This window comes from Aulostomus chinensis, chromosome 1 (genome assembly GCF_037954235.1).
Source record: "Aulostomus chinensis isolate RoL2024-O1b breed Wild chromosome 1, RoL_Achi_v1.0, whole genome shotgun sequence".
NCBI classification, from domain to species: Eukaryota; Metazoa; Chordata; class Actinopteri; order Syngnathiformes; family Aulostomidae; genus Aulostomus; species Aulostomus chinensis.
Window position 1 is genome coordinate 64,410,885 of NC_141320.1, and position 25,438 is coordinate 64,436,322.

Sequence of the window (25,438 nt, forward strand, 5' to 3'; positions counted from 1 at the left end):
GTGTTAATGTTTGGGTAATTTTTTTCCCTGAAGAGCATCAACAGGCTTTGTTGTGTGTCATTTTTACCCTGGCACATTTGAGAGAAATAAATCTTAAGTTACAAATGGGTACTGAAACAAACTTCAGTTTATTATGGGCTTAAAGCGCCGGTTAATAGGGGATTATTTTCTGCATGAAACAATTTCGCAAAAATATCACACATTCCTGAAACCACACTATGATTATCCTGCATGAGTTTGCTCTGGATCGCACTGCAACACATGGATGCAGTTACATGAGTGCCCTCGCTTACTTCCACCATTTAGCAGCTACTCAAAATGACAAACACACTGTACTGCGGAGAAGTGACCCACCCTGTAGAGATTACATCATGACCCACAACCCAAGTGGAATTAGGGACCCCTGAGAGTGTGTGTGTGAGGATGGGGGGGTGCTGTACAAACTCTGAGGGGCTGTAATTGTCTTAAGAAGCAGGGGGAATTCCTTTAAATGTATATAAAAAAAGAAAGAAAAGGGAGGGTAGGTGGTGGTGGTGGTGGTGGTGGTTTTGGTAAGGGGAGCAGGGTTGGTAGTAGAGGAACCCCTTAATTAAAGGATTGTTCCATGCCAGCGGGCCATCTGTGTGGAAATGCCTGGCAGCTGCACACACAGCAGTCATAACATCGCATCCCCCAGGGCTGGAGGCACTTTGGCTCGGTGATGTATGCATGTGCCAGACGCACTGACCCCAGCTACACACTGTACTTAAGGTCCTGCATCCAGTGTACCAAGACATTATGTCAGGAATATTAATGCCATCTAGGTTGTGCAAAATACAAGATAAAAAGAGTTGAAAATTGTAGCTTACATCAAGTCTTGATTTAATGGACATCTCTCTGATTGTTCTGACTGCTTTCTTACTTTGACTTGACCTCCATTTATTCTTTGACTTTCCTCTCTTAGCAAAGCATTTATTTACCACCCAAATATAGTTTTTATTGGACACATGCTTGTGGGAAAAGCACCAGATCACCATCAAAACAGTACTTTATTGCGAATCCAGGTCAGTCCATCATAGGTTAACATTAACATTTGGCATTCCAGTGGAGTGTATGTCACTCTTTTCCATTAATTTCCCAGAGGACAAAATACCTCATATGGTACACCCTGAAACATTATGGAAACTTCACCAATTGTTAAGCTCAAGGCTCAACATTTACAGCAGTCACTCAAGTTTCAAAACCACATGAGAATTAGCAACAAGGGAGCTGAAAAAGCATCTGTAGGTATTCTGGAGAGGGTTAAAATAATGTGCTTCATTAGTCATTACATTTTCCATGACCTTAAAACTGTTGGTCCATCTCAGAAATGCGAAGAAAAAATCATGTTCATGATGAATTCTTAACTCAAACAATGTTTTTGTTTTTTGCTTTTAATTGCAGGTTGAAGCTGTTAATTGACCAGGAAAAGGCTTACCAAGAACGAAAAGACGAAGAGAACAACAAAAAGGTCACGAGTCTAAAAGAGGAGCTGACCAAACTCAAGTCATTCACGTTGATGGTTGTGGATGAACAGCAGCGTCTCAACGAGCAGCTGAGTCAACAAACAACCAAGGTCCAAGAACTGAGCGCCAGTGCTTCACAAGCCCAGGAGGAACTGAGCTCAGCTAATGCCCATCTGCAGGAAGAGGAGCAAAAGGTCTTTCGCTTGGAGGCTGAGCTGCGTGACCAAGCCAGTCGACACCATCAGGAACAAGAAGCCATGACTGCCAAACTGACCGGCGAAGATGCCCAAAATAGGCAACTGCGCCAGAAACTGTCGGCTCTCAGCAGGCAGCTGGATGAACTGGAGGAGACCAACAAGACCCTGCGCAGAGCTGAGGAGGAGCTGCAGGAGCTGAGGGACAAAATTAGCCGTGGCGAGTGTGGAAACTCCAGCCTCATGTCTGAGCTGGAAGAACTGCGAAAAAGGGTTCTTGAGATGGAAGGAAAGGATGAAGAGTTGATCAGAATGGAGGACCACTGCAGAGACCTCAACAAGAAACTGGAAAAAGAAGCCAACCAAAGTCGGAGCTTGAAAGCCGAAGTCGATAAGCTGAACCACCGAATTATGGACTTAGAAAAACTAGAGGATGCATTCAGCAAGAGCAAACAGGAATGCAACTCACTCAAGAGTAACCTGGAGAAGGAGAAGACGGTGTCGAAGGTTCTGTCGAGTGAGCTGGAAGTCCTGAAAGTCCGGGTCAAAGAGCTGGAGGCTGCTGAGGGTCAACTGGCCAAGACGGAGCTGACGCTGAAGGAAGACCTCACCAAGTTAAAGACACTGACGGTGATGCTGGTGGATGAAAGAAAGGCGATGGCAGAGAAGCTGAAGCAAATGGAAAACAAGGTCCAAAACAGCACCGGCAAACTCCAGGCTGAGCAGGATAAAGTTACATCCGTCACTGAGAAGCTAATTGAGGAGAGCAAGAAAGCATTAAGATCTAAAGCTGAGCTAGAGGAGAAAATGTGTCATGCTACAAAAGAACGAGATGATCTTAAGAGTAAACTGAAGGCTGAGGAGGAAAAGAGCAATGATTTGGAGTCAAAGATCAATATGATGAAGAAGCGGTTGCAATCTCTAGAGACGATAGAGAGAGAGTATCTGAGGAACAAAGTCAAAGAAGAACATGTCAAAACACCCAACCGCTTCCAACAAGAGGACAACAAAGTTAAGGACTTGACACAGGAGGTTGAGCGCCTTCGACGCAAATTAAAAGACATGAAGGTGGTGGAGGGTGACCTTTTAAAACCAGAAGAATTTGAATCACTGGAGAAAAGATTCAACAATGAGCAAGAAAAAGCCAAAACCCTGATGGAGGAGCTGGAAATATCCAGAAAAGAACTTTCCAAGTACCAGCTGGCTGAGAAAAAAGAGTGCAACCAGGAGCATGTTATATATAAACGGCTGAAGGATGAGGAGGCAAGGTCGAGTCATCTGAGCCGAGAGGTCGCAGCTCTGAAGGAGAAGATCCACGAGTACATGGGGACTGAGGAGTCCATCTGCCGCATGAAAACTGACCACTCCACACTGCAAAGAAAACTCACCCAACAGGAGGTCAGAAACAAAGAACTGGCAAGAGAAATGGAGACTCTCACACGGGAGCTTGAGAGATATCGCAGATTCAGTAAAAGCCTGCGCCCCGGCATGAACGGGAGACGCTTTTCAGATCTGCACGTTTCCACAAAGGAAGTTCAGACGGAGCCGCTTGACCTCATGCCTCAAAACTGCAAGACAATAGCGCCCCTAGAACGTGCTGTGGTTAACGGGAAGCTGTATGACGAGAGCGAAGCTGAGGATAACGCCGATAACGACTACAGCAACAAGATTGTGAAATGCAGCCCCTCGCTCCTCAATAATGTAAATAACCTGAACAACAACATGAGAAGCGCAAGAGGTCCATTCCTTAAAAACAGAGACAGCCCCCATCAGGTGAACGGTAAAGTGCAGCCACGGCAAAACGGCAACCACGTCCAGTCTGGAGATGTTGTGTTGACCCACAGTCCTGGGCAGCCGCTGCATATTAAAGTGACGCCTGACCACGGACACAACACAGCAATGCTGGAGATCACCAGCCCCACCACAGAGACCACCCAGTCATTCACCAGCACGGCTGTCATACCCACCAGTGGAGGTCCGCCCAAGCAAAGAATTACCATCATCCAGAACACATCCATATCCCCGACTGCTAAGTCCATTTCCCCACCAGCTAAATGTAAAGGGTCCCCTCTGTCGGATGAATTGTGCTCCCCAGACCGAGCACTATCACCTCTCACTATGGCGACATATTCCCGAGCAATGACCCCAGACTCTTGCGGCTCTGTGACCCCAGACAGAGCCATGTCACCAATCCAGATAGTCTCAGTCACAACGGGCACCCCTGACCGCTCCCTCTCAACTGAACCAGTGGAAGTTGTTGGAGGTCACGCCGTCTTCCGCGTGACCCCTGAAAGACAGAGCAACTGGCAGGTCCAGAGGTCCAACAGCTCAGGGCCTAATATCATTACCACAGAGGACAACAAAATCCACATTCATTTAGGAAGCCCCTTCATTCAGAGCATCAGCACGCCGTCGCTGAGTCCGTGCCACACACCGGGACTCCAGGAGCAGAGGACTCAAGTGCTGGCCAACTGCAGCACGCCGACTGCTAAAGGCAGCAGCAAAATCACAAGTAGCATCATGATTAAGCCCACCTCCACTCAAATCCAAAGGCCATCACAAATTACAGTAAGTAATGCCTATGACTGAGCTGATAATCCCGCCAATCCCTCCATCCCATCCTTCGTTACCACCCATGAGACAAACCCTTATACCTTGATACATTTACATGTCTGTTTTACTTGATTTATGGATAGTTAGCAGCAAACTGGAGGTTTGAATATTCACTTTTCTTTTCAACTTTGTTTGGTTTGCTTGAGTGATTAGACTCAATTTGCCTGCATGAAAAAAAAAACAACAAAAAAAAACCAATAAGCACTAGAAGATTTAATTTGACATAACACCAGGTTTTAATTTATGTGCACTTACTGTGTTGTACTCAGTGGCTAATCTGCCATGTAGTCTGACTATTCACACTGATGTATCGTACCAGTTTTATACTTCATATTACACATACTGCATTCTGATTAAGTTGTTTGTTTTTTTTCTGAGAATTAAAGTGTGCAAAAACTGTGATGTTATGTTTTAGTTTGTCATTCATGCTTGCCAATTCCATTTATTCACTAAATCCAGCATGTTTTTGAATGTGTAAAATTAAAAAAAATAATAATAATCTGAGGTAATTGTGATTAGATTTTTTTTTTTTTTTGGATTTTGGGTGCATGCAGAGTAACTTTTTAACAAGCCAATGTGCTCATGTTGTGTAGACAATCAAATAAAAATAATTAGAGCCGATTAAATAATACCCAACTGGAAGAGTTGTCTGACAAACCTTTGTGCTCTTACTTGACTAGATTTCAAGACAAAAAGTCTTTAGGGATGTTTGTGTTTGATCGGGTTACATTCACAGGCTGATGTCATAGTTTTGTCTTCCATCCAGAGCACTGAGGGTCTCTCAAAGGAAACGAGGTAGATCCTCTAAACATAAGAGCAGTGCTCTGCAGATCTGCCGGAGGAGGAGAACCATACAGCAGACTGGAGGATGATTTTCACTTCAGTTAACTTAATTTGTAACCATGCAGTCTTCAGGCAATCGTTATACTGCATTTACTGAGTTACATACGACGTTCCCAACAACATAAATAGATTACACTTCACCTGATGAGATGCCCTGAAGCAAGCTAAAGAACCCCGACCGAGAGTATTGCATCTGCGGCAGAGAAAATCTCTCAAATCAAGCCAATAAAAGACAGACCTGCAAATATTGAATCCTAGAAAAGACACTAAATTCATTAATAATCCTCAGTGGTCTTTATGGTAAAAAAAAAAAAAAAAGGACTATTCATTTTTCTTTCAGCCATCAAACACGTCCTCTGACATGAGTCATCAGTCCAACTTCCTCCATGTAGATGCCTCCTTCTAAAATGTGGTTTGATGTGCCCACAGTGGAAACATGCAATTCATTTCAATCAAATTTGTAGAACACAATGATGAGGCTAAAACACACAACCCCCCCCCCCCCCCCCACACACACACACACACACACACGGGATGTGGAAGAGAAAGAGGATCGTGGTGAGGATGTGGGACCATTTTGTTGTGGTACAGTCCTCGTGTTGTGTCCTAATGCAAAACTCATGAAAGAAAAAAAATGTTGAAGGGAAAGTTCTAATCAAGAGGAATGAAATTATGAGTGGAGGGTTGCATCTTCGCTTCCATGAAGCAGCTCAAAGCAGTCGTCTCCGTATTTCTACTGAATTTACCTGATTTTCAAAGAAAGGATACCAAAGTATTTGATAAGTATTTTTTGTATGTGCAAATATTGTTGGCGCTGTAATGTCATAAAAGCTGGCGATCTACAGCCAAATCTAAAATTGTCTAATAATTGGAATATTTGAAGCAGCAATCACAGTATGTGAGATCTCCTAAGAAATCTGGAACTATCTGGAAATATGTCACTCAGATACCCGATAAAATACAGATGCAAGACTGAATTATTTTTCAAATAAAATCACAGGACACTCAAAGGAGTCTGAATTGAATGCAACATTATTGCGAGCTGAATAAACTCTGTCATTTAGATGGAGCAAGACAACTGTTGCAGAAAATCAGCGAACACAAACCAGCGTGACAACAGGGAGATGATTAAATCAAGCGATAAATTGAAAGAGAGGGAAGGAGCACAGCTGGAGGAACCGGATCCACAGCAGTCTGGGTGTGATGAGATGATGCAGGGGCTAAACAAGATGCTATTCATTAGACCACTACTTGAGGAGACGCTGAGCAGCTGCGATGGCTGTCTGCGACCTCAATTAGCCCCTGACTCAGTCAAAGTAGGCCGGCCGGTCCACGCTATCCATGCCAGACTGATAACATTAGTGACACGCTGCAAGTCAAACTTCTACTAACTGCTTCTGTTTGCCAATGCTCAAACTATAATCATACTAAATACACAGTGATTAACACAAGTATTTTGGGGTGAAAAACATCCTGATGTCATTTTAAAATGTTACAGATGTAAGTCAACTACACACGAGAAAATTTAATTGCCACATTGCATGCCAGAAAGAAAAGTTTAGTACACACTGCAGGCGAGAACGGATGTCCTTGTTTAAGCAACATGATAACAATCATGGAGGAATTCTATCACCTTGGACACCAGGCACAATAAAAGAAGGCAAGGACAATAAGACTGGTATGGGGGCTTGCTCTAAACTTTTACACCAATGTGAGGGTTCGCACACAGCCAAAGTAGCCTCTCTTCTACCCCGACGCAACCACCACAACAAACCCTGTGTTTGGTTGCCATGGGAACAGCCGCGCCGGCACTGCAGAGCACAGGACAGAGGAAGCACTTAGCTGAACTCCTGCTGCACCGCTGATATACCAGAGAACAAAGCCACACATTAAGACGCTTCCCCGTGTAAAATCAACAACGCTCCCATGACGTGGAGCTCCTACAGATTTTCTAGCTCATTAATTGAGCTGAAGCAAAAGGCTCTACTATATTGGAAATTTATACCCGGCATGAACATTGAGGGATATAGTTCACTGCAGGTTTTTGTTAATTCTCAAAACCACAAGCCGCAGTGAAGTGCTCTCCTCAGGTCACGCTGAAGAGTTGGGTGTTCAGTGTGTTGCTGAGCTGTGAGAAGAACCTGATGCAAATCATAAAAAGTTCAACTCGAAGGAGAAAGCTTCAAACTCGCCTGCCCCTCTCTCGCAAAATAATTTCACTCAGGAACGAGACACTTTAAAATGCTGCAGAAACAATAATTCCTAGTGTTGCTGCTCGTCAGCAGGTTTTAAGAAAAACCAACTTCAAAAAACCGGCGCAGGGAAAAGTGAGTAATTACTGATGAGAGCAAGTGACTGAGCTGTTTCTCTTCCTGTTTATACACATTTACAAACGACTAAGGAGTTGCAGTTGCTTGTTGTGGAAAAACCTCATCAGCATTACTGTAAGCAGGATCTGGTTTCTACTGTACAACCACGGCTCCACAAATGATGCTTCTCCAACACGGCATTTTGCTTAGCATGTAAACACACTCATAAAAAGTAATTGCACAGTAATTGCAGCAGTAATTTTACACTCTGATCTTATTTCCCTTTATGGTTGTATTGCCTTGTGTGTCAAAAAAAACTACAATTGATACAGGAATGTTTGGGATTTACCATGAAAACATCAACTTTCATGGGGAGTCTAAAAGGATAAGCAGCAATGAGAAAGAGTGGATCAATAGTAGTGAAGAATTATAACATGAAGAGTCAAGCTGATCATGAAAAACTAAAAACCAAGACATTGAAACTCTCAGTGTAGTTCCTCAAGGGCAGCAGGCTGCAGTAACATTTGGAATCAGACACTTCATGTCCATAAAATGTGTTTTGATAACATCTAGTGGTCATTTTTAATATTGCAACAAGCTACTGTGAGAGTTACCGATCCAAGTCATGCTCTTAAAATCATAATCTTAAGCCTAAACTACTTCCTGTGTACATTTCTGCTCTGTTGTATTCATTTTCATGAAGCTGTTGTTGTGGCGTTTGTCCCTCACACTGCGGTGCAACTGTGATGATTTCTTTCCTTTGTTGTCTCCTGAGCTACATCTCACATTTACTGTGACGTATCAACACCTCTCTCTGTTTCCTCCAGATTCCTCTGGAATCATTTCGGCGACCAGGGCCCACCAGAATCCCCAAACCCAAGAGCTTCGGCTCCCAGAAAGTGACAAACGGCACCATGGCCCACATGGGGCTGCTGCACAAGAGCCAGCTGCCTTTAAACATCGGGAAAGATCCACCAACACACACACCTGCTGCACACAACAACAACAACAACCCCAACCTAGTCAACCGCAGACTGTGATTTCACTTCCATTTCAGCTGTAACCAGTTCATAGTGTTGTTATATTCAACACAAGCCACTACAACTGGAAACAATGTTTTGCAAAAGTGCAAAATTGTGGAATTATCCCTTTATTATGATTTCTCTTTCAAGAAAAGACTGAAGATGCTACTTTTTGAGTCAGTATGAAACACATGTAATAAGAGATTTTAGAAAGTAGCTCATGTGTAGATTATATTTCATATTTAATGTCACAGATTTGTGTGGCGCTGTCACTGTGATCCAAACAAAACGGAAGAATAATATTCAGAGTATGTGATAAACTATGAATTTGTATTGTGAGTATTTGTATTGTCTGTTGTTAGATCCAGAAGGATTTAGTCCATTTCTAGGGATGAAACTGGTGGATATTTTTCTAACTAAGTGGCAATAATGTACATAAAAGTGTATTATTGATGTGTTGTAATTTAGCCTGTTGACAGTGATAATCTTCTAAATGTGGCATTGTGTTATTCTCCGTTCAATAAAGACTTTTTATACCTTGAGGAAGAGAAATGTCTCACACATAAATGGGACAACGGAGCCCAGTAGGAACACGTGTCCATTTGGATTTGGTAGAAAAGTATTTGAAATGTTTTATATTACAAAGGCAGAATTGCGCAGTTTTATCTCCCCAACGTTGTCAACAGATCAACTAAATCTTCCTATATTTTTCAGTTATTGAGTACAATTTGCAAATTATGAGGGAAATGATTCCACAAGTGAAGGTCTCACTCGCCACTCCTCAGAATGGATTTGATATCGTATGATAGAGTGATATCTTAACATGACTTGAAGCAGGTGCAGAGGGACCCGTCTCTGGTTAACGTGTACTGGAATATTTGGCTGCAAGAGAAATCACTGAACACCTCCAAACCCCTTTGCAATTATAAAATAAATTACAAAATATTTTTAACTGATTTTTACGTTGATATATTGTATTAGTATTAATCTTAGCTTCCAAGTCCGACTGCTTTCTATCTATTAGCCTGCAGGGGGCGACACCATGATGAAAAGAAGGTAAAAACACAATCTAAAAGACTAGTGGGTTTCTTTTTGTTGTCCTGGGGAAGAGAATTCTATCATTTTCTAAAATGTCCAACACAAAAAGGTGTCCAAACCTCCTCTTGCCTCTTTCTCTGTGTGTCGTCACGGTGCCATCAGCCATGCGTCAGAGCTGTTGTAACGGCCAACCGCAGCACGGAGAGGAAGTGATCTCTCTCTTCACTGCTGTCTGTGGCACAAACCCAAGAACGACAGGGACCCTCCAGGACGAAGGCGTGACTCACATCTAGAGAAACAAAATTAACAAATGACAATTAACAAATTATCTTTTACCAAGGGGAACTGCAGCCATATTGAGTGCGTTAGAGGGGACGACTCACAGCGAGAGTGTGTGATCTCTCGGATCACCAGGCTGCTGAGGGCCACAGAGGCCAGGAAAGTGTGTGTGCTCTGGTGAGCCAGCGTGAAAGGTACATGTTGCAGTCTTCGCCTTGTGAACACCAAAGCATCGGTAAACAGGAACAGGCCAACGTCGGACACATGCTCGTAGGCCCTGACCCCACACACACACACACACACACACACACACGATAAGATACTACACAAGTTTTCATTTTACCAAAAAATATAGGACCTTCCCCCATAAAGAAATGTAAACTCTCAAGCCTCCTCTAAGGAGAGTGTGTGGTTCAGTTTGTTTGAACGTTTGCAGAATTACGTAAAAAATAAAATGTATTTCTTGTTTAGGGACAAAAGCCAGACACCTGTCTCTGGCTTTCATTTTGAATGAATAAATTGGAAATTGACATTGCAAAAACTTTTCTCCAAGATGGCTCTTGGGGCAGATCAGAATTGCATGGTAGAGTCTGGATTGTAAGTGTTTTTTTTGGCATTTTAAAAATATTCGAGGGAAATATCACAGGGAGTTTAAAAAAGAAGAGGACATAACTGGAATGTGACAGAAGCACTGTTAGGGGAGCGAGTGTATCCTGACTTGTGTTGCTACCTGAGACAGTCTGGAATCTGTTCATCGGGGCTCCTGAGCAGAGCAGCGTCCTGCGTGGTGATCAGCTGCCTGTTTCCCTCACTCAGACTCTACAGACAGTCACATGGTCAAACAACATGCTGCTGGACACTTTGTGCTGGAGGAAATGAAAATGAGAGGAGGAGACGGAGCTTACCGGACAGCCTTGGATGAGCTGCTGGGTTTCCTCCATCAGTCGGCCCCTCTCAGAGTTTCGCTTTAACTGGAACACAAAACTGAGTTGAACCTCAATCCAGCGGTACAAGAACACAATGACGTGTCCTCGCTACACTGCCATACCTTGTGTATGAATTCTCTGTATTGCTGCAGTGTGTGGAGGGCGGAGGTCAAGTGTGTGTGGTCAGGGTGAGCAGAGTGGGTGTGTTGGATTAGAGCCTGAAGCAGAGTCACGTAGTCCTGTATTCTCCACACAGGACACAGCAGAAGTTCCTGGAGGCTTCATGAACACACACGGACACACACGTTTACCAACACTGATGGATTTTTATGTTTAGATAATCAAGAATCATGTATGACTGTGGACAACTTCAGCATGTGTGTTCCAAGAGTTCGGTCTGTTCTCTTCAGGAATGCTCGGAATAAAGGCTTCGCCTCCCTGCACTGACACACACACACAAACCTCTTCATCAGAATGCACATACACCCTTTTTTTAACTTAATTCTTCATAAATGTCATGCAGAGACACAGTTACAGGAGCTTGAGCTACCTTGTCGATGGTGCTGAGGGCGGTGGTGTAGTTGTTGAGGTAGTTGCTGTACACTCTGAGTTTGGAGCACAGTTTTACACACACATCTCCAACACACTGCTCTGCACCCCACTGCTGCAGCCTGGCCTCCAAATCCACCTGAAACATCCTGAGACAAACACATCTGTCAGACAAACACTACACAGTATATAAGTGTGGTTTGTGTGTGTGTGTGTGGTGTGTGTGTGTACCTGCTGAGCTCTAGGATTTGTGTGACGGGGCTGAGGACGACATGGATGTCAGCAAAACTGAGGATGGCTCTGTTGGAGTTGAGAGCAGCTGTAAGAGGCTCCAGGTAAACCTGCAGAGCAGAGCAGGGACACACTTGCTAGTTTTTAAAGATCCATAATGCTCCTCTCTACTAAAGCATCAACTTTCTCAAGCTCCTTGCTAAGTTTTCTTCCAAATATTCCAGACATGGTGCACATGGAGTGAAGGTTAACTGTGTTTTTGGAGGACGCACCTTTACAACAACGCTCAGTCTGCTGACATAAACACACTCGCTGTGGTGCAGCTCTCTGGCGACCACACCCCTCCAATCTAACATGGTCTAAACAAAGACAGTGAGATTGAGACATACTCTTCATTACATTCCGGTGGTTGAAAAGACACCCACCTGTCCAGGAATCAGATGGAGGCTGGCCTGTAAGCTGTGTAATAATGAGGACATAGCCCCTCCCTCCGTCTCCTCGCCCCGTCTACTCAGGAAGACGGAGAGGAACTCCAGCGGTCTAGTCTGAAGAGGAAACAGCTGATGAAGCAAGTTAGATTGACTTCTGATGGCCAGAGTATGTCTCTCTCACCTCCTGCTGTTTAGTCAGAGCAGTGAGTCCTTCAGTTAGAGCCTCACTTAGTTCTTCAGTCATGCAAAGATCCTCCAGACTAGTTTTGTCCCAAAGGAAATGACCTGGAAATCCATAAAGAGGTTCTTTAGATGGGATTCAGACCTGCCAGCGTTCCAGCCGCGAGTATGTGAGACCCACCCAGAGCTCGGCCCCTGGCCTGGAGGCTGACACGCTGGAGCTGTGGCTCCAGGCGGCCCCTCAGCTCCACCAGAGCTTCCTCCATCCACAAAGCTTGTCTGCACCAGCCCTGCAGGACACTTTCACACACATACTGCAGCGCTGGGCCTCCCGGTCGCTGGTTTGAAACACCAACACACACACTGCCATCCGACCACTCACTCAGGACTGGAGGAGGGTAGAAGTAGACAGAAATGAGGCGCGTCCCCTGTGGTTGCAACATATCTTTTTAGATGACAAACACAAACACTTGTATTCTAAATTCTCACTGTTCTGAAAACTTCCAGTGGCCAGACCCATTGGAGCCCAAACCTTCAGCCCAGTCAGAGTAGAGAGAGTCTGGATGACAGTCACTCCCGAGGCTGGGAGAGAAGGGTGGAGGTTAGATGCAGGATGGCAAATTATGTCACAGGGACACGTGACCACTTACATGACGCAGCCAGCGGAGAGAAAATGTCAATCCCTCCTCCTTCCTCAGCAGGTGCCACCAGGACACACAGTTTTTCCCAAAATTCTCTATGGTCAGGGGTCAGGAGGGTCTTCTCTGATAGGCTGCTTCCTGCAGGGTGAAGGCATTTTTTTCAACACGTTTCTTCAATTTTAACAAGAGTCTCTACATGAGAGCATTTTCTCAGACGTAAGCCTTGATTTCATTAAAATATAAAAAGATTTAGGTTCCATGTTTGTCCTTAAAGTGGTCCACCTATTTGTGAAACCCTCAGGGCATGCAGCACATGAAGAATACAGAATTTTGGGGAAAAACATGCTTCCTAAACATGCATTGATCGTATGCCGCAGTTTAATGATTGCATTAAAAATGTGTAGGTTACACAGAAGCGTTTAAGTTTATTTAAGAGGACGTCAGAAATTGGAAATAGACCTTTTTTTGTTATTTGCAACAAAACAGAATAACTGTATTTGTTTTGGTGTACATGGGCTGAAAATATCAGAACATTGGGAAGCCAAGCAACTGTATGTAAAATTAATTTAAGACTTTTATAATCACTCTCGGGACAACCCTTCTGTAAGTACTAGAATTAAAATAATCCATCAAATAGATTCCACAGATGTGTTTTAGAGCACCCTGAGAGATAAACTGGAAGGCTCCAGTTGGACTGAAACTAAGTCTGGCAGTGCTGAGTGAGATTAATGCTCACTATGAAACAGATGGATTTCCTCTGTTCCTCCAGGAGCCAACAGGCCCACCCTCTGAGCTCTCTGCCCAGAAATAGCCCTCTCCACCTGGGTTACCAGAGCAGAGGGAGTCCCTCGGTGGTCATACAGGACAGTAATCACTCCTACCTTCACGCCGCTCAGCACCAACTAGATTTAAGCAGAAAGAAAGACATCATTTTCGTTCCACAAATGTAGATCATGACAGGAATTAGTGGATCATATTGTTCTCTCACCTCATAGGCAGGAACTTTATTGGAGATGAGTAGTAAAAGGGCGGGGTTGTTGTGAGGCGGTGGAGGTCTGGAGGTGAAGCAGGACAGCGACCCACTGGATTTATTCAGTCTATCGCTACATAGAGATGTGTGGATGAGTTACCAAAGTCAAACAAAAGCTCAGGCTAAACAGAGCTGAGCTTAGAGACTAGTTACATATCAACAATAACCTGTTAGGAGTGGAGGACTGAGAGCTCAGTGCTGCCGTCATGGACTGTCCCATGTCCAGGCTGAGACTCAGGCTGGACGTTAACCCAGAGCTGAGGCCTCTTGTCTGGGCATATCCAGGCCTGCCCTCCCCTGACCCGCTGCCCCAGGCTCTCCTGGTTCTCCAAGACGTTCCTGCAAATAAACAGATGCATACATCTCAGTACTGTGTTTGGGATACAATGTTGTTTTTTTCTTCTGTGTCACTCCAACAGATCTAATGGAGCAGACTGGATCTTTTGGAAACAAAATGGAACCTAGAGAATTCCAGGTTGAATAAAAACAAAACCTACTCTTCTCCTCTTGAAGTTTGTCTCTGATCATCTTCCTGATCATCCGCTCCTTCCGTCTCTCATCCTCCTCCTTCATCATCCCGCTGCATGGCTGGTTGAGGGTACCGTACTGCTCTGCTGCCTCACGGGGAGTCAGCCTGTCCAGCCTATCAACGCAGGAGACATAGTGGTTCTTCCACGCTCCAAACTCTTTTTCTGCAGGAGTGTAGGGAAGGAACCAGCCTCTCCGGATGCACCGGCCCGCCCACAGACAATCCTAAAGGGCAGGAGGAGAGACGGAGGAGGTAAAGAACAGACTTACGTTCAGCCGGTCCTTGAAAACAAATATCTCACCTGTTCAGCCAGAATCCTCCATCGCCAGCTGACTTGGGCGGCTGCGCAGAGGTCACGAGGGGACAGGAATGACATCACATACAGGGACAAGCACTGGGGCAACACCGTGGTGAAGTCCAGTCGAAGAACTGGAAGCGTCTCAATCAGCAAATCCCGACAGTATCTGCTCAGATTGTTCAGCTGGTTCAGAGTGTGGTCGGAGAAAACATCTACGAATGACAGACATACTGATAAAAGAAGAGGTTACTTGAGCTGTGAGGTGGCGCAGCGGCCAAGCAGAGAGTGGAGCAGGTGTTTCCTCTGTTTGTCAGTCCACAGATCGAACCAGTGGAGCACCAGGTTGACCCTCTCCTCAAATAACTGGGAGAAAACAAGGACAGGAGAGTCAATATAGAGTCAAATCAACGAAAACAAATATCAGAATTTACCCCCATTCATTTAACAATTTGTACATGAATCTCTGGGAGCTTTTTCTGAGCATTAACAGAGGCGGAAAATCATTCACATTTTAATTTAAGTACACGTCAAGTGCCTCTGGTTTACCGTCACTGGGCCTCCTTCGAGCCAAGTTTTTAATACACAATAAGACTTTTTTAAGGGCTGCAGAGACTTTAGCATAACAAGAGGTACTTAATAAATGACAGGAGATAATGTTAAAAATACAAAACTACGAGAACAAATATGCGAGAACATGCAAGAGCGATCCTGCTCCTGACACGAACCATTCCCTTTGAATAAATAGCTTGTGTCTAACATTTTTTCCCCTTGATGTAACATTAAAATAGGAGACGGGCCCAATATTTTCTCATGGCCCGACCCCCAGTAACAGCTAGCCTTGTCCGCCGAATCATTTTAACCACTTCATAAAACAACTTTAATACGTCAAAAATGTGAGTTTAAATGTATTTAGCCGGAGCCATGTCACTTCTAATTCAAAAATAGTTGATTTACCTTGGTATTATTTATCTCGCGTTGCGTGAATATCGACTGAACCACGCACCCGCCGCAAATCAACTTTATTACCGTCCCTGACTTCATCTTAAGTTGCGTTTAAAGACAATCTGAAAAAAGAAACACCATTTCGCCTACAAATTGGCTTTTACACGTGAGACATTCCTGGTTATAATCTAGAAGGTGGATTTGATTAGTTAAAAGATCGTTTCTGCCATCTGGTGGCTATAAAACGAGAAAACATGAATCTTTTTTTATAAAAGTTCTCCGTCTGACCTGCAGGTTGCTCGACTTGTTGTTCAGAGGAGTCCAGCTGCTGAACCGCAGGCTGCGGGCGTCATAGTCGGTCCCGGTGAGCTGCCACCTCTTCACCGAGTGAGGAGTTGATTTCGTCTCCATGGATTCAGGGGGAGCAGAAAGAAATCAAAGAGCTCAGACTGAATCAGAAAAACTAAACTTTCAGATTTTGTATCTGGTCAATACCCCGAGCGCGAGGCTTCCTCCGCTTCCTGTAACCATGGAGACGCATCAACACAGGATGCACATTCCCTCACACTCGGGGTCATTAATAAATAATCATGAGGATAAAAGAAGCAGAAAGCAAAATTAGACTAATTTGTTTTAAATATGAATCTGTTGTTTCAATTTGCTAAAAAAAACAAAAAAAAACAACGTTAAAACCGAGGTTTCATCCGTTTTCTTCAGTAAACTCCCCTGGATTTTACACACCAATCCATAAACACACATTCTCTGAAAAGTCTGTTTACACATTAAAAAAAAAGCCGACAAATCCCTGCCAGAATTTGCCACCCATGCTGTTTAATATAGAATAAACATCTTTTATGGTCAATACAATAATAATAATTTTTAAAAAAAACGTTTGAAGAAATTGCAGCCATTTTCAAATTCCATGGCTTTTCCATGTGCGAGTCCTGTGAGACCTGTAATACAATTACTGTGTTCAGGAGTGAAAACAACAGACGATCAGCCAGAAGATTCAGACAAAACATTTATTAAGAAGTCAATAAAAATAAAATCACCAAACAAAACCCTGAACAGGAACGGTTAAAATAGGAAGTGACACAAGTAGGATTTACAATCACAGCAGCATCAAACACTTATCTTTATCCCCCTGCATTCTGAAAACACCCGACTGGATATCTCTCACAAGGTTAGAAGGCAAAAATGATCAAATCAGAAATTAAGGCATGGTCGTGATGTCGACATTTGGATATTTCACACAAGTGACAATGTGCAGTGTGTCTTGCATGTCGTGCGGATTTCTGTGCAATTAGGCTGCTCACAACACACTCGGGAGCCACAGCTTCGTTACGACGCAGTTTCTGCATTTAGATGTCATTTAACCCCAACAATCATTTGATATAGTAGTTTTTAGCCTCACAGGTTGGCTTGTATCTTTAAAGCTCTACTCTAAGAAATAAATACTCCATCTAAACTACAATAGCCGTATCTCTGCTCTGAAAGTTAGTTTGAACACCGACTGACCTGTGATAAGAGGTAATAGGAAGTGCAAGTTTATATCTGATGATTGCAGCTCACTTTCACTACACCAATGAAGGAACACTGAGGAACTGTTCTAGGGTTTAATTCACTTTGGTTAGCAACATATTGCTAATATATCCGCTCAGGAATTAGACCTCATAGCTTTAATACCACAGACACGAAGCAAAGCCGGCCTCTTGAAGGGCAGGCAAAGGCTTTAAACTCTGTCTGTAAGGTTAAATTCAGGGTTAAAAAACGTCTTATTGTGTTGAAAAACAAATTTGTTGATAAAAGCATTTCATGAGTGAGGCCGAAACCGCCATTATTGAACACTGGCGAAGAGTAATTAGATGATGCTGATTAATCAGACGGTGTGTTTAGATCACGTCCTCACTCGAACTGGAGGTGCCATTGTTCCCACCCCTCCCTGTACACACACGGAGCGTACGCTGGTGAACTGCTTCCTTTACGCTTCAAAATGCTTCTGTAAAGTATTGCCAACAGCCTCGCTCCACGCCACACTCGGGAGTGGTGCACACCTAATGGTTGATGGGACGAGAGGAGAAGGGTAGAGGCAGTCACATGCTGGCAGTCCTCGGGATCTCCTGGCTGTCTGTTAGATTCAGTTTCTGACTGGAGAAGCAAGGTCAGGGAGAAAAAACTGAGTGTTTGACACACGAAACACTAATTCATCACGTAGAAGGCCGGGAAAGGCCAAAAGGATACATGGAAGAACTGAGCTCCTCCAGCTGTGAAGAGAGAGAGCATTTTTATTTGTGTGAGACGACTTAGATTACTGTCACAGACCTTTAGGCCAGCTCAACATGCAAATATTTCACCATTGGTTTAATCCACAGCACTCTTACATTGAGGAGTAATTTATCCATGTTGGTGTCACAGGCCATCTTCCTCTGATCCGCAGGCATCTCATCTACCTCACCATACAAGTCAAAGTGCAAACGGGCCAGCTTCTCTTGCATCTCTCGCACATGCTCCATCTGATCTATGGAGCACTCGTTGCCTTGGACAGACAAAAGAGGAAAAAGAAAATTCACAGTCATATAATCTCCTCAGAGTAGTTGTCGCTTCAGTGCATTTCTGAGACTTTACCAAATGCCTGGAGTTTCCCTGAGTGGAAGTCGTTGAGGAGGCTGAGAAGGCCATTCTCCATCTCTTGCACATCAGATACATCAGTCAGGAAGGAGTGCTGGATGATGGGTGCTGCCTGGCCCTGGTTCTGATTGGAGCGAGCACCCACACCCAGCTGGTACCTGGATTTGTCTTTAACTCCCCTTCATCACACAAAAAGACAACATTAAGGTATAAGAGGGTAACTTTTAACAAGGGAACTTATGAAGAGGTGCTACCTCCTGCTCTTGCTCTTCTGGCTGGAATGAGTCCCCCCAGTGTTGTGGCTGTAGCCGACGTGCCTTCCCCCGGTAGAACCGCTGTTCTTCCGGCCTGAGCCACCAGTCGGAGCCGCAGGGGTAGCGGAAGTCCTGGGGCTCTTTCTCTTCAACTTTCGCTCCTCCATAACGTCATGTTACGGTGGTGTCTGGGTAGCTGAGTGAAAAGTACAAGCAGTCAACCCGACACCAAGCTGATCACGCAGGATTAAATACGTCCCGTAAGAAAGCTAACATTAGCGCACCAGCTAGCGAGTCGTCTTAATTTGAGACTCATTAATGTTACAACACAAAAACATCACCTGGTAATTAAAACACTTGCTCACAATTGCTGCAGAGAATGTCCGCTGTCGTCTGGGACACAGACACCATTAAACTAAGTCTTAAGCTACTGACGTAGGTAGCACGCCAGCTATTTAGCTAGCTAGCTAGCTAGCCTGCAAACTCTGAAAACTTCCTGTTTTGGTGGACGCAGCAGACGCACCACTCAGGGCCGAATTCCAAACCTGTTCCACTACTCAATTCGGGCAACAATACTGTCGGTCAAAGTACTTAATCTGACGTTTAAACCACAGTACTACAACTCTCACAATAATCCAAATACGTGAATTAAAAACAGTCAACACGACCTTGATCCAGGATGCTCGTCTCCTCTGACAAGTTCACTTCCGAGGTTTCCAGAAACAAATTGGAACGTGTCCACCGGGTTCTTCTGCCAAAAGACTCATCCTTCGCAAATGGAAACAGCAGGTGCACTCATACTGGTTGATACAAACGGATATTTAACACTTGGATGTTCTTTTTAATTTATCAAATAAAACTATTATCATTATTATACACTATTATTGGATTTATAGTTTAGGGGAAATTACAAAAAAAAAACAATTTCTGGTATTTATGTTCTTTGTTGCATTGATTCATGAACTGAAGTAGGAGTCCTTTTGGAGTTCAGTAAGAAATGATAAAAATAAGTGAAATAGAAAATGATCTTCTCCTTCCCTGGAGTGACATTTCTTTCTCCGCTGCTTTCCTTTTTCTTTTTAAATGCAAAATATTACAGTGCCTGAAAACCAAGCAAAGTCCTTCCATATTTCAGCGTCATAGGTTAAACTGTAACTGAGGAGGAGAGCATCTGAAGTAATAGAATACTAAATATAGATTCAATTTCTGAGGTAGTTGTCTTCACAAAATGGGACTGAGCTGTAGTTTCATGGAGTGACCACAGGGTAGCGCTAAGTGAGCATTCAATAATGATTACCCCTTCTTCACACTTAATTAGCTACAAATCAACATGCTGAAACTTTAAATGATCAGTTCACTGGATTCAGGGAAGTTGTTGGTAGAGATAGTCAATATTTTGTAGTGAATGAGGATTCAAGTCTGAGTTTTAGGTTGTTTTTTTTGGGGGTGGGGGGTGGTGGTGGGGGGGGGGGGTCCTGTCGTGCTGCTGTTCCAGTGTCAGCCTTGAATAGCAGCGCACACTGAGGATTTGATTCACTTCACCAACAACAGCAGCACATTTCCCTGCTTCCGGATGGTGTTCACAGGAAGCTCTCGGTTCTCTCTCAGCTGAACTGAGTCCATCTTATGCGAATGATGATTAAAATAATCTCTGTTCTGTTCAGATGGCCCTGTACTGCCTTAAAAAACAAAAAACAACAAAAAAAAAAAAAACGTGGAGTAAATAAAATTTTACAAACAACATTTTAGCTGTTTTTTTCTTGAGAGGACAGTCTTGTGCTATTTGCAGTTACTCAGGTATTTCTCTGTATGTCTTTTTTTCCATGACAAACAGAAAATCTCTGTCAAAATGTATCATCAGTGAATTATTCCCTAATAATTTTGTTTTTCAGGCAAACACCTTCTACACGAAGTGACTTTTATTTTCTTCTTTTTTTTGAACGGATGAGAGGAAGCAAAACATCATTTCTGATTTGTCCATCTTCCTCTTTTTCCTGCTTGATGAGCTGATGTGTGTTGGCTGCGTGTGTGAGTGAGGTGAACCAGGATAAAATGTTACAGATGAACACATTTAGACCGTCACGTCCACACAGCCATTAACTTAGTGGATGACCACACACACACACACACACACACACACACACACACACACACACACACCTATCTCTCATCCATAATTGCAGTGTAGGTGCTGTTTGGAGAGCTCACTCCTAGTTTCAGCCAGTTCATTCTTTTCTCATGTGCTGCCTGAATTATGCATGGGATTGTAAATGGATGACAACTCGTTTAATTACACACTCCGTCTTACTGCTAATTCTAAGTTACCTGCTTTAGCATTATTCCAGCATTTTAACACTTACTTAAGCCTCTGGAGAGACAAATCTGGAACCAAAAAAAAAAAAAGTGATTTAAATAAACAACAACTGGATGATTTGCCTGTGTTCGATAAATAAAAGCTTGTTTTTTTGTTTTGTTTTTTCTTCCTAAGTCATGGATAATCTCAACATTTCAGACAGAATGGTCCAGGAATCATCCCATAATCAGCCCAGAAACATTTATCTTATATTAATTGCAGAATAAAAGCGCGAAGGACGTTTTATTGTTTCTATTCATGTGTTCCATGTACATCCCTGTTCGATTAGTGTATATCTCCCAGTGTGACAGGACACTCAGGGGGCTTGTAAAGTAGACGCTGGCTGGGTGTCTGCAGGGAATCGGGGTTAAGCAGAAGGTTGCACGTATGTATTTGCGGCAGCTGTGACCTACAATAAGATGTTTTTATTCCTTCCTATTTCCTTCATCCACCTCCTATACAATCATGAATACACACTTGAACTGACCTTAAAAAAAAAAAAAAAAGCCTCGATTTATATCTTTCTCAGCCTGCAGGATGAATGCCTGCTCTGTAATAAATGCCAGACGTCTTGTCCTTGTCTTGCATTTGTCCTCCCTCCAAGGACAAGGGGCAAGACACACACAGACACAACTAAACACACAGAGAGAAGCAGGAGCAGAGGAATAGCAAGAGAAAAAGATGTCATGTTTATAATAATGTCCAAGGACTAAACTGACTTGCGGAGAATAATCAAGTGACTGCAGCTCATCTCCATGTTACAAAGCTTTTTTAGCAGCTTTATTTTTTTTTATTTTTTGCTGTCTGATTGCAACTTCACTGTTTCACTTCACTGCTCTTTCAGTGTGAATATTGGATTTACCATCGCCAGGTGGACAGAAAACTCCAAATGAATGATAATTCAAGTGGTTGGATGCAGGTTTTAAATCACTTTCCACAGCATAAAGTTCTACAATTATTTCTAGCAGTTCACACCAAGTTTATGTTGTCTACACACGGCAAAGCATTCACGGAGAGAAAGAGAATGCAAAAAGCTTCTCCAACATCTAAGACGAGAGCCTCCTGAAATCAAACCTGGATTGCAAAATGATAAGAAAGGAAGAAAAGAATGCAATTAATTTTGCAGCTTCTGGTTCAAAAAGATCATTTATCCTCATGTGTTGCAGCCTAGAAATGAAAGATTCCTTCAGCACAGCAACAAAACCGAATAAAGAATAAGATCAAAACCCGGTTTGTCTCTGCAAGCTGAATTTCACATTCTGTATTTAAGAAGAAAACAAAATGCAAACCTGGAAAGTGTTGAATGGGAAGAACTTGTGGTCAGCAGCAAAGTAAAAATTAGCCAGGCTACCGGACAGAGACGCGAAACCACCAGATTCTGTCCAATATGCATAATATCAATTAAAGCTGACCTTGGAGGTTTGACATGCTGTCACTCCATCATTTCCAATAATTTGTGTGTCGTGAAGGTTTGAACTCTTGAGTCACGACCTCTGACCACCTACACGTGATCATTGATAGGACATCTGAGTCAAACTGGGAGGAATTCCCACAAGGCCTTCCTGAGGTATCCCATCATCAGCTGACAACTTCATCATTTAGCCTCCAGCCTGCACACCGGCAGGAAAACTATCGTCAAATCTTCTCTCGTGAGAGTTCACGTGACACACTTCAAATCTGAGTGAGCAATCATGTCTTCATCCGGCCTCTACTCTCAGATATGGTGGCACTCTTCCATGAGACTTCATATTCAGACAATGATTCACCTGCCGTCTCTCCTCTCTAACTTACTTCCCCTCACTCTCTCGGTCCCCTCCCCCTTCTCCTCCTTCCATCTCCCCCCACCCCCGCCTCCCATTTGCCTCTTCCCGTCCTCGTCTCACCACTCTGTAGAGGGTCCAAGTGACATTTGGCTGTCCTCTGCCTCAAGGGGGTCCAGGAGATGCAGACGTTTTTGGCAGGCGGGCACAGGGACGCCTAGGGGTCCTGACGGGGACTCCTGGACCAGGAAGAGAAAAAGAAAAAAAAGTACACATCATAAAATGCACCCGCTGTCAGAAACACACAATCGCTCTCGGGTGCACGTACATAAGCAAACAATTGCACAAGCAGAGGAGAGCTAACACACAGACACGTGTAAATGTGTATGCGTACAAACACTCGTGCACCGACCAATCAAACACACTTAATGAAGACACAGCGGATGGTAAATGCGAGAAGGCGAAGGAAGCTGCCCCCCATGGAAAAGTTTGGAAAACGGTAAATAAACTGGGATTTGAATAGCTGGAGTACTGAGCTTCTAAATGTGTGGCAAGCCTCCATCGCCGCCTCCTCCATATCACATCATTCTGTGCAACTTTGCATCAGATATGGAGGAGAGGCTGACATGACCAGTAAAGTGAGACACGTGCATGTTCATCCCAGTTTTGTCCCTCAAGAATCGGTTCAGAGCAGTTCAATTTCCTCACACACAAGATCCAGCTCTCCAACGTTTGCAAAGGTCCAATCACACACATTTCAAACTGAAGATATTATTCCCGTCCCTCGGGATCATACGCTGTAGGTGAACTCCATCGGAAACAAAGAACACGGAAGAAGAAGAATTTAAATATTCTGTGTTTCGTCAAAACTCCAAATTTAAGTATCCCATCCTCTCTATATCGGCCATATCTAGTGCTTTCAAAATGCAGTTCCAAGTATCAAATATTCACATTTACATGACATGCAAAGTCTCTGCTTACTGTACTGAAACTTCTGCAATTGGTTTTGTAGACAGTCTATCTTAAAACATCACAATGAAGGTCCTTCCTGATCCTTTTGTCCAAGAAAAGGCATTCAAGAAAGTACATTTTACTGTCAGTATCCAGCCAGGCAGCTGCCCGAGACGTTATTGGTAATGAACAGAACAAAAGAACAAACAAGGATGAGTGCGAAGTTTTTTTACCCCCTGTATCGCCTTCCTGTTATTCTATGTACAGTCTCCTCCTCTGAATCAAAGTACAGGTTTTATTTATGAAGTTCATCAACTGCTTTTACGTCTTTTGTGCTGGTTTGAGTAAATTCCATTGTCTGGGTGCGTTAACTGTCATGAGTGGAACAAATAAAAAAATGAATGTGGACTTGGAACTAAGACGACCTGGCTGGCTCGGAGGGACAGTGGTCGGCTCTCAGCCCCTCTGAGACCACTCATGTGTCTATTTTCCCTCTCCACTCTCGCTGTCTCGCGGCTCTCTTCACAGGGATAATACGCTGGTCACTAGGGGACAGGCAGAGTGAGGAGAGATGGAGATGCGGGGCTAATTGCGGGCTGCCAGAGCTCGCCGGCGCGCCACTGCCCGCTGTTTTTGGCTCCGTCGTAATTACCTGGTAGCCGCAGATGTTTGGTGCCATTGTTGTACATCCAGACAAGAGAGGGAGGGATGGATAGATGGATGGAATAAAGAGGACACTTCTCACAGAAACTTCCCCACACAAGCAAAGAAACACTTCTTCTTTCCATCCATCTTTTTACACATTTTTATTCATCTCTTTCAATCCATTATCAAAGTGACCCTTTTATATTTGCACCTTGGTTGTTGATGGGTGTTTGTGTGTGTCTGCTGACCCTCTGTGCTGCTCTCGTGTAATGGAGGTGTGTGTCAACATGTTTGTGTGTATTTGAATGAGTGTGCGCATGTAGAACCACTGTATGTGCAGTCAGTGTGATCCCCTCCAGGGGTGAATTGTTATGGATGCTGTTGTGCTGAAATTACTGTTATTTGTTTCCTTTAAAACAAGCTAATTGCAGCATAGAGGATTGATATGTGTGTGTGTGTGTGTGTTTGTGCGTGCGCGTGTGTGTGTGTGTGTGTGTGCATCAATTTGTTTGCTTCCTTCTTTATTGTTTGTTTGTGTCGCATTGCAGGCGACTGCAATTTCTTACAGCACGCACACATTTTCACTCCGGCGTCAAAACTCACTCTGCTGCAGCTGTTGGCCTGCAATTGGGCTCTTTTAGCCAATTTCAAAGCTCAATGAAAAAAAGGGAATTATTTGGACATTATTTGTATTGCAAAACAAATGAAAATGAGTCATTAGGTTTTCGGAGTAATTATACACTGTTCTTATTGAAGCGGTTTAAGTGCTAAAATAAATCCCTCCGGGGGGGCATATTTATGTGTTTTTATAATAATTTTTCCTCCAAATGAATTTCCTTCTTTTAAAGCTACAAAAAAAAAAAAAAAGCACAATTACTCTTGATGTCCTCAGGACAGAAACCTGTGACCTGACCACAGCGCTAGTTGTGATGGAGTTTATCCTCCCGGGCCGTCCATGATGTACCACATATCTCGTCATGTTAACACACACACAACTGAGTCAGATTACATTACGGAGTCATCTAATTTTGTTAATTTGTTTTCCTCCTCAGGTTTACTGAATTATCATTCCCTGACAAGCTGTCCTGGTCGTTGCTCCAGCTCCTCCACTTCCTCCGTCAACTGGAGGAGCACGTGGGAGGAGCAGGCTAGTTCTGTGAGCAGGCACCCTGACTGACCAGGGGAGGCACTAGAGCAGCGACAGGTACACCCGGACACACAGCCAGCTGTGTTTGGAGTCAACACAAAAGACCTTCAGAGCTCGGAGGACGAATGAAAGAGTCATCGCAAATCAATGTAACATCAAAA

At 43.7% G+C, this 25,438-nt stretch overlaps 3 protein-coding genes across 6 annotated transcripts in view; 1 reads left to right on the forward strand and 2 right to left on the reverse strand.

Moving 5' to 3' along the window:
* The window catches only part of filip1l (filamin A interacting protein 1-like), a 55,739-nt gene extending 46,808 nt beyond the window's left edge, over window positions 1–8,931 (forward strand). For 2 of the 4 annotated variants that reach the window (XM_086200511.1, XM_086200521.1), the window contains exons 5-6: window positions 1,423–4,246; window positions 8,271–8,931. In XM_086200511.1, the coding sequence (XP_086056637.1) occupies window positions 1,423–4,246; window positions 8,271–8,483 (3,037 nt within the window). In that variant the 3' untranslated portion in view covers window positions 8,484–8,931. Of the gene's footprint in view, window positions 1–1,422; window positions 4,493–8,270 lie in introns of those variants that run through there. The other 2 variants (XM_086200535.1, XM_086200528.1) reach the window with 2 other exon arrangements.
* Window positions 5,747–24,174, reverse strand: ect2l (epithelial cell transforming 2 like). Its single transcript, XM_086202817.1, has 23 exons — window positions 24,138–24,174; window positions 22,658–22,698; window positions 15,828–15,944; window positions 14,848–14,960; window positions 14,601–14,763; window positions 14,268–14,523; window positions 13,938–14,109; window positions 13,729–13,843; window positions 13,477–13,642; window positions 12,750–12,878; window positions 12,589–12,681; window positions 12,281–12,487; window positions 12,101–12,204; window positions 11,914–12,033; window positions 11,761–11,847; window positions 11,489–11,598; window positions 11,259–11,406; window positions 11,078–11,151; window positions 10,831–10,987; window positions 10,688–10,753; window positions 10,513–10,601; window positions 9,887–10,059; window positions 5,747–9,792 (listed from the first exon to the last, which is right to left on the reverse strand). Exons 1-23 carry the CDS (start codon window positions 24,172–24,174, stop codon window positions 9,662–9,664), a joined length of 2,868 nt encoding a protein of 955 aa, XP_086058943.1. The 3' UTR covers window positions 5,747–9,661.
* On the reverse strand, window positions 16,548–19,173 carry ccdc28a (coiled-coil domain containing 28A). The gene is made up of 6 exons (XM_086200616.1): window positions 18,787–19,173; window positions 18,422–18,617; window positions 18,165–18,346; window positions 17,921–18,075; window positions 17,781–17,803; window positions 16,548–17,687 (listed from the first exon to the last, which is right to left on the reverse strand). The coding sequence occupies exons 2-6, from the start codon at window positions 18,586–18,588 to the stop codon at window positions 17,633–17,635; spliced, it is 582 nt and encodes a 193-aa protein (XP_086056742.1). The 5' UTR covers window positions 18,589–18,617; window positions 18,787–19,173; the 3' UTR covers window positions 16,548–17,632.
* Window positions 24,175–25,438: the final 1,264 nt, after the last annotated feature.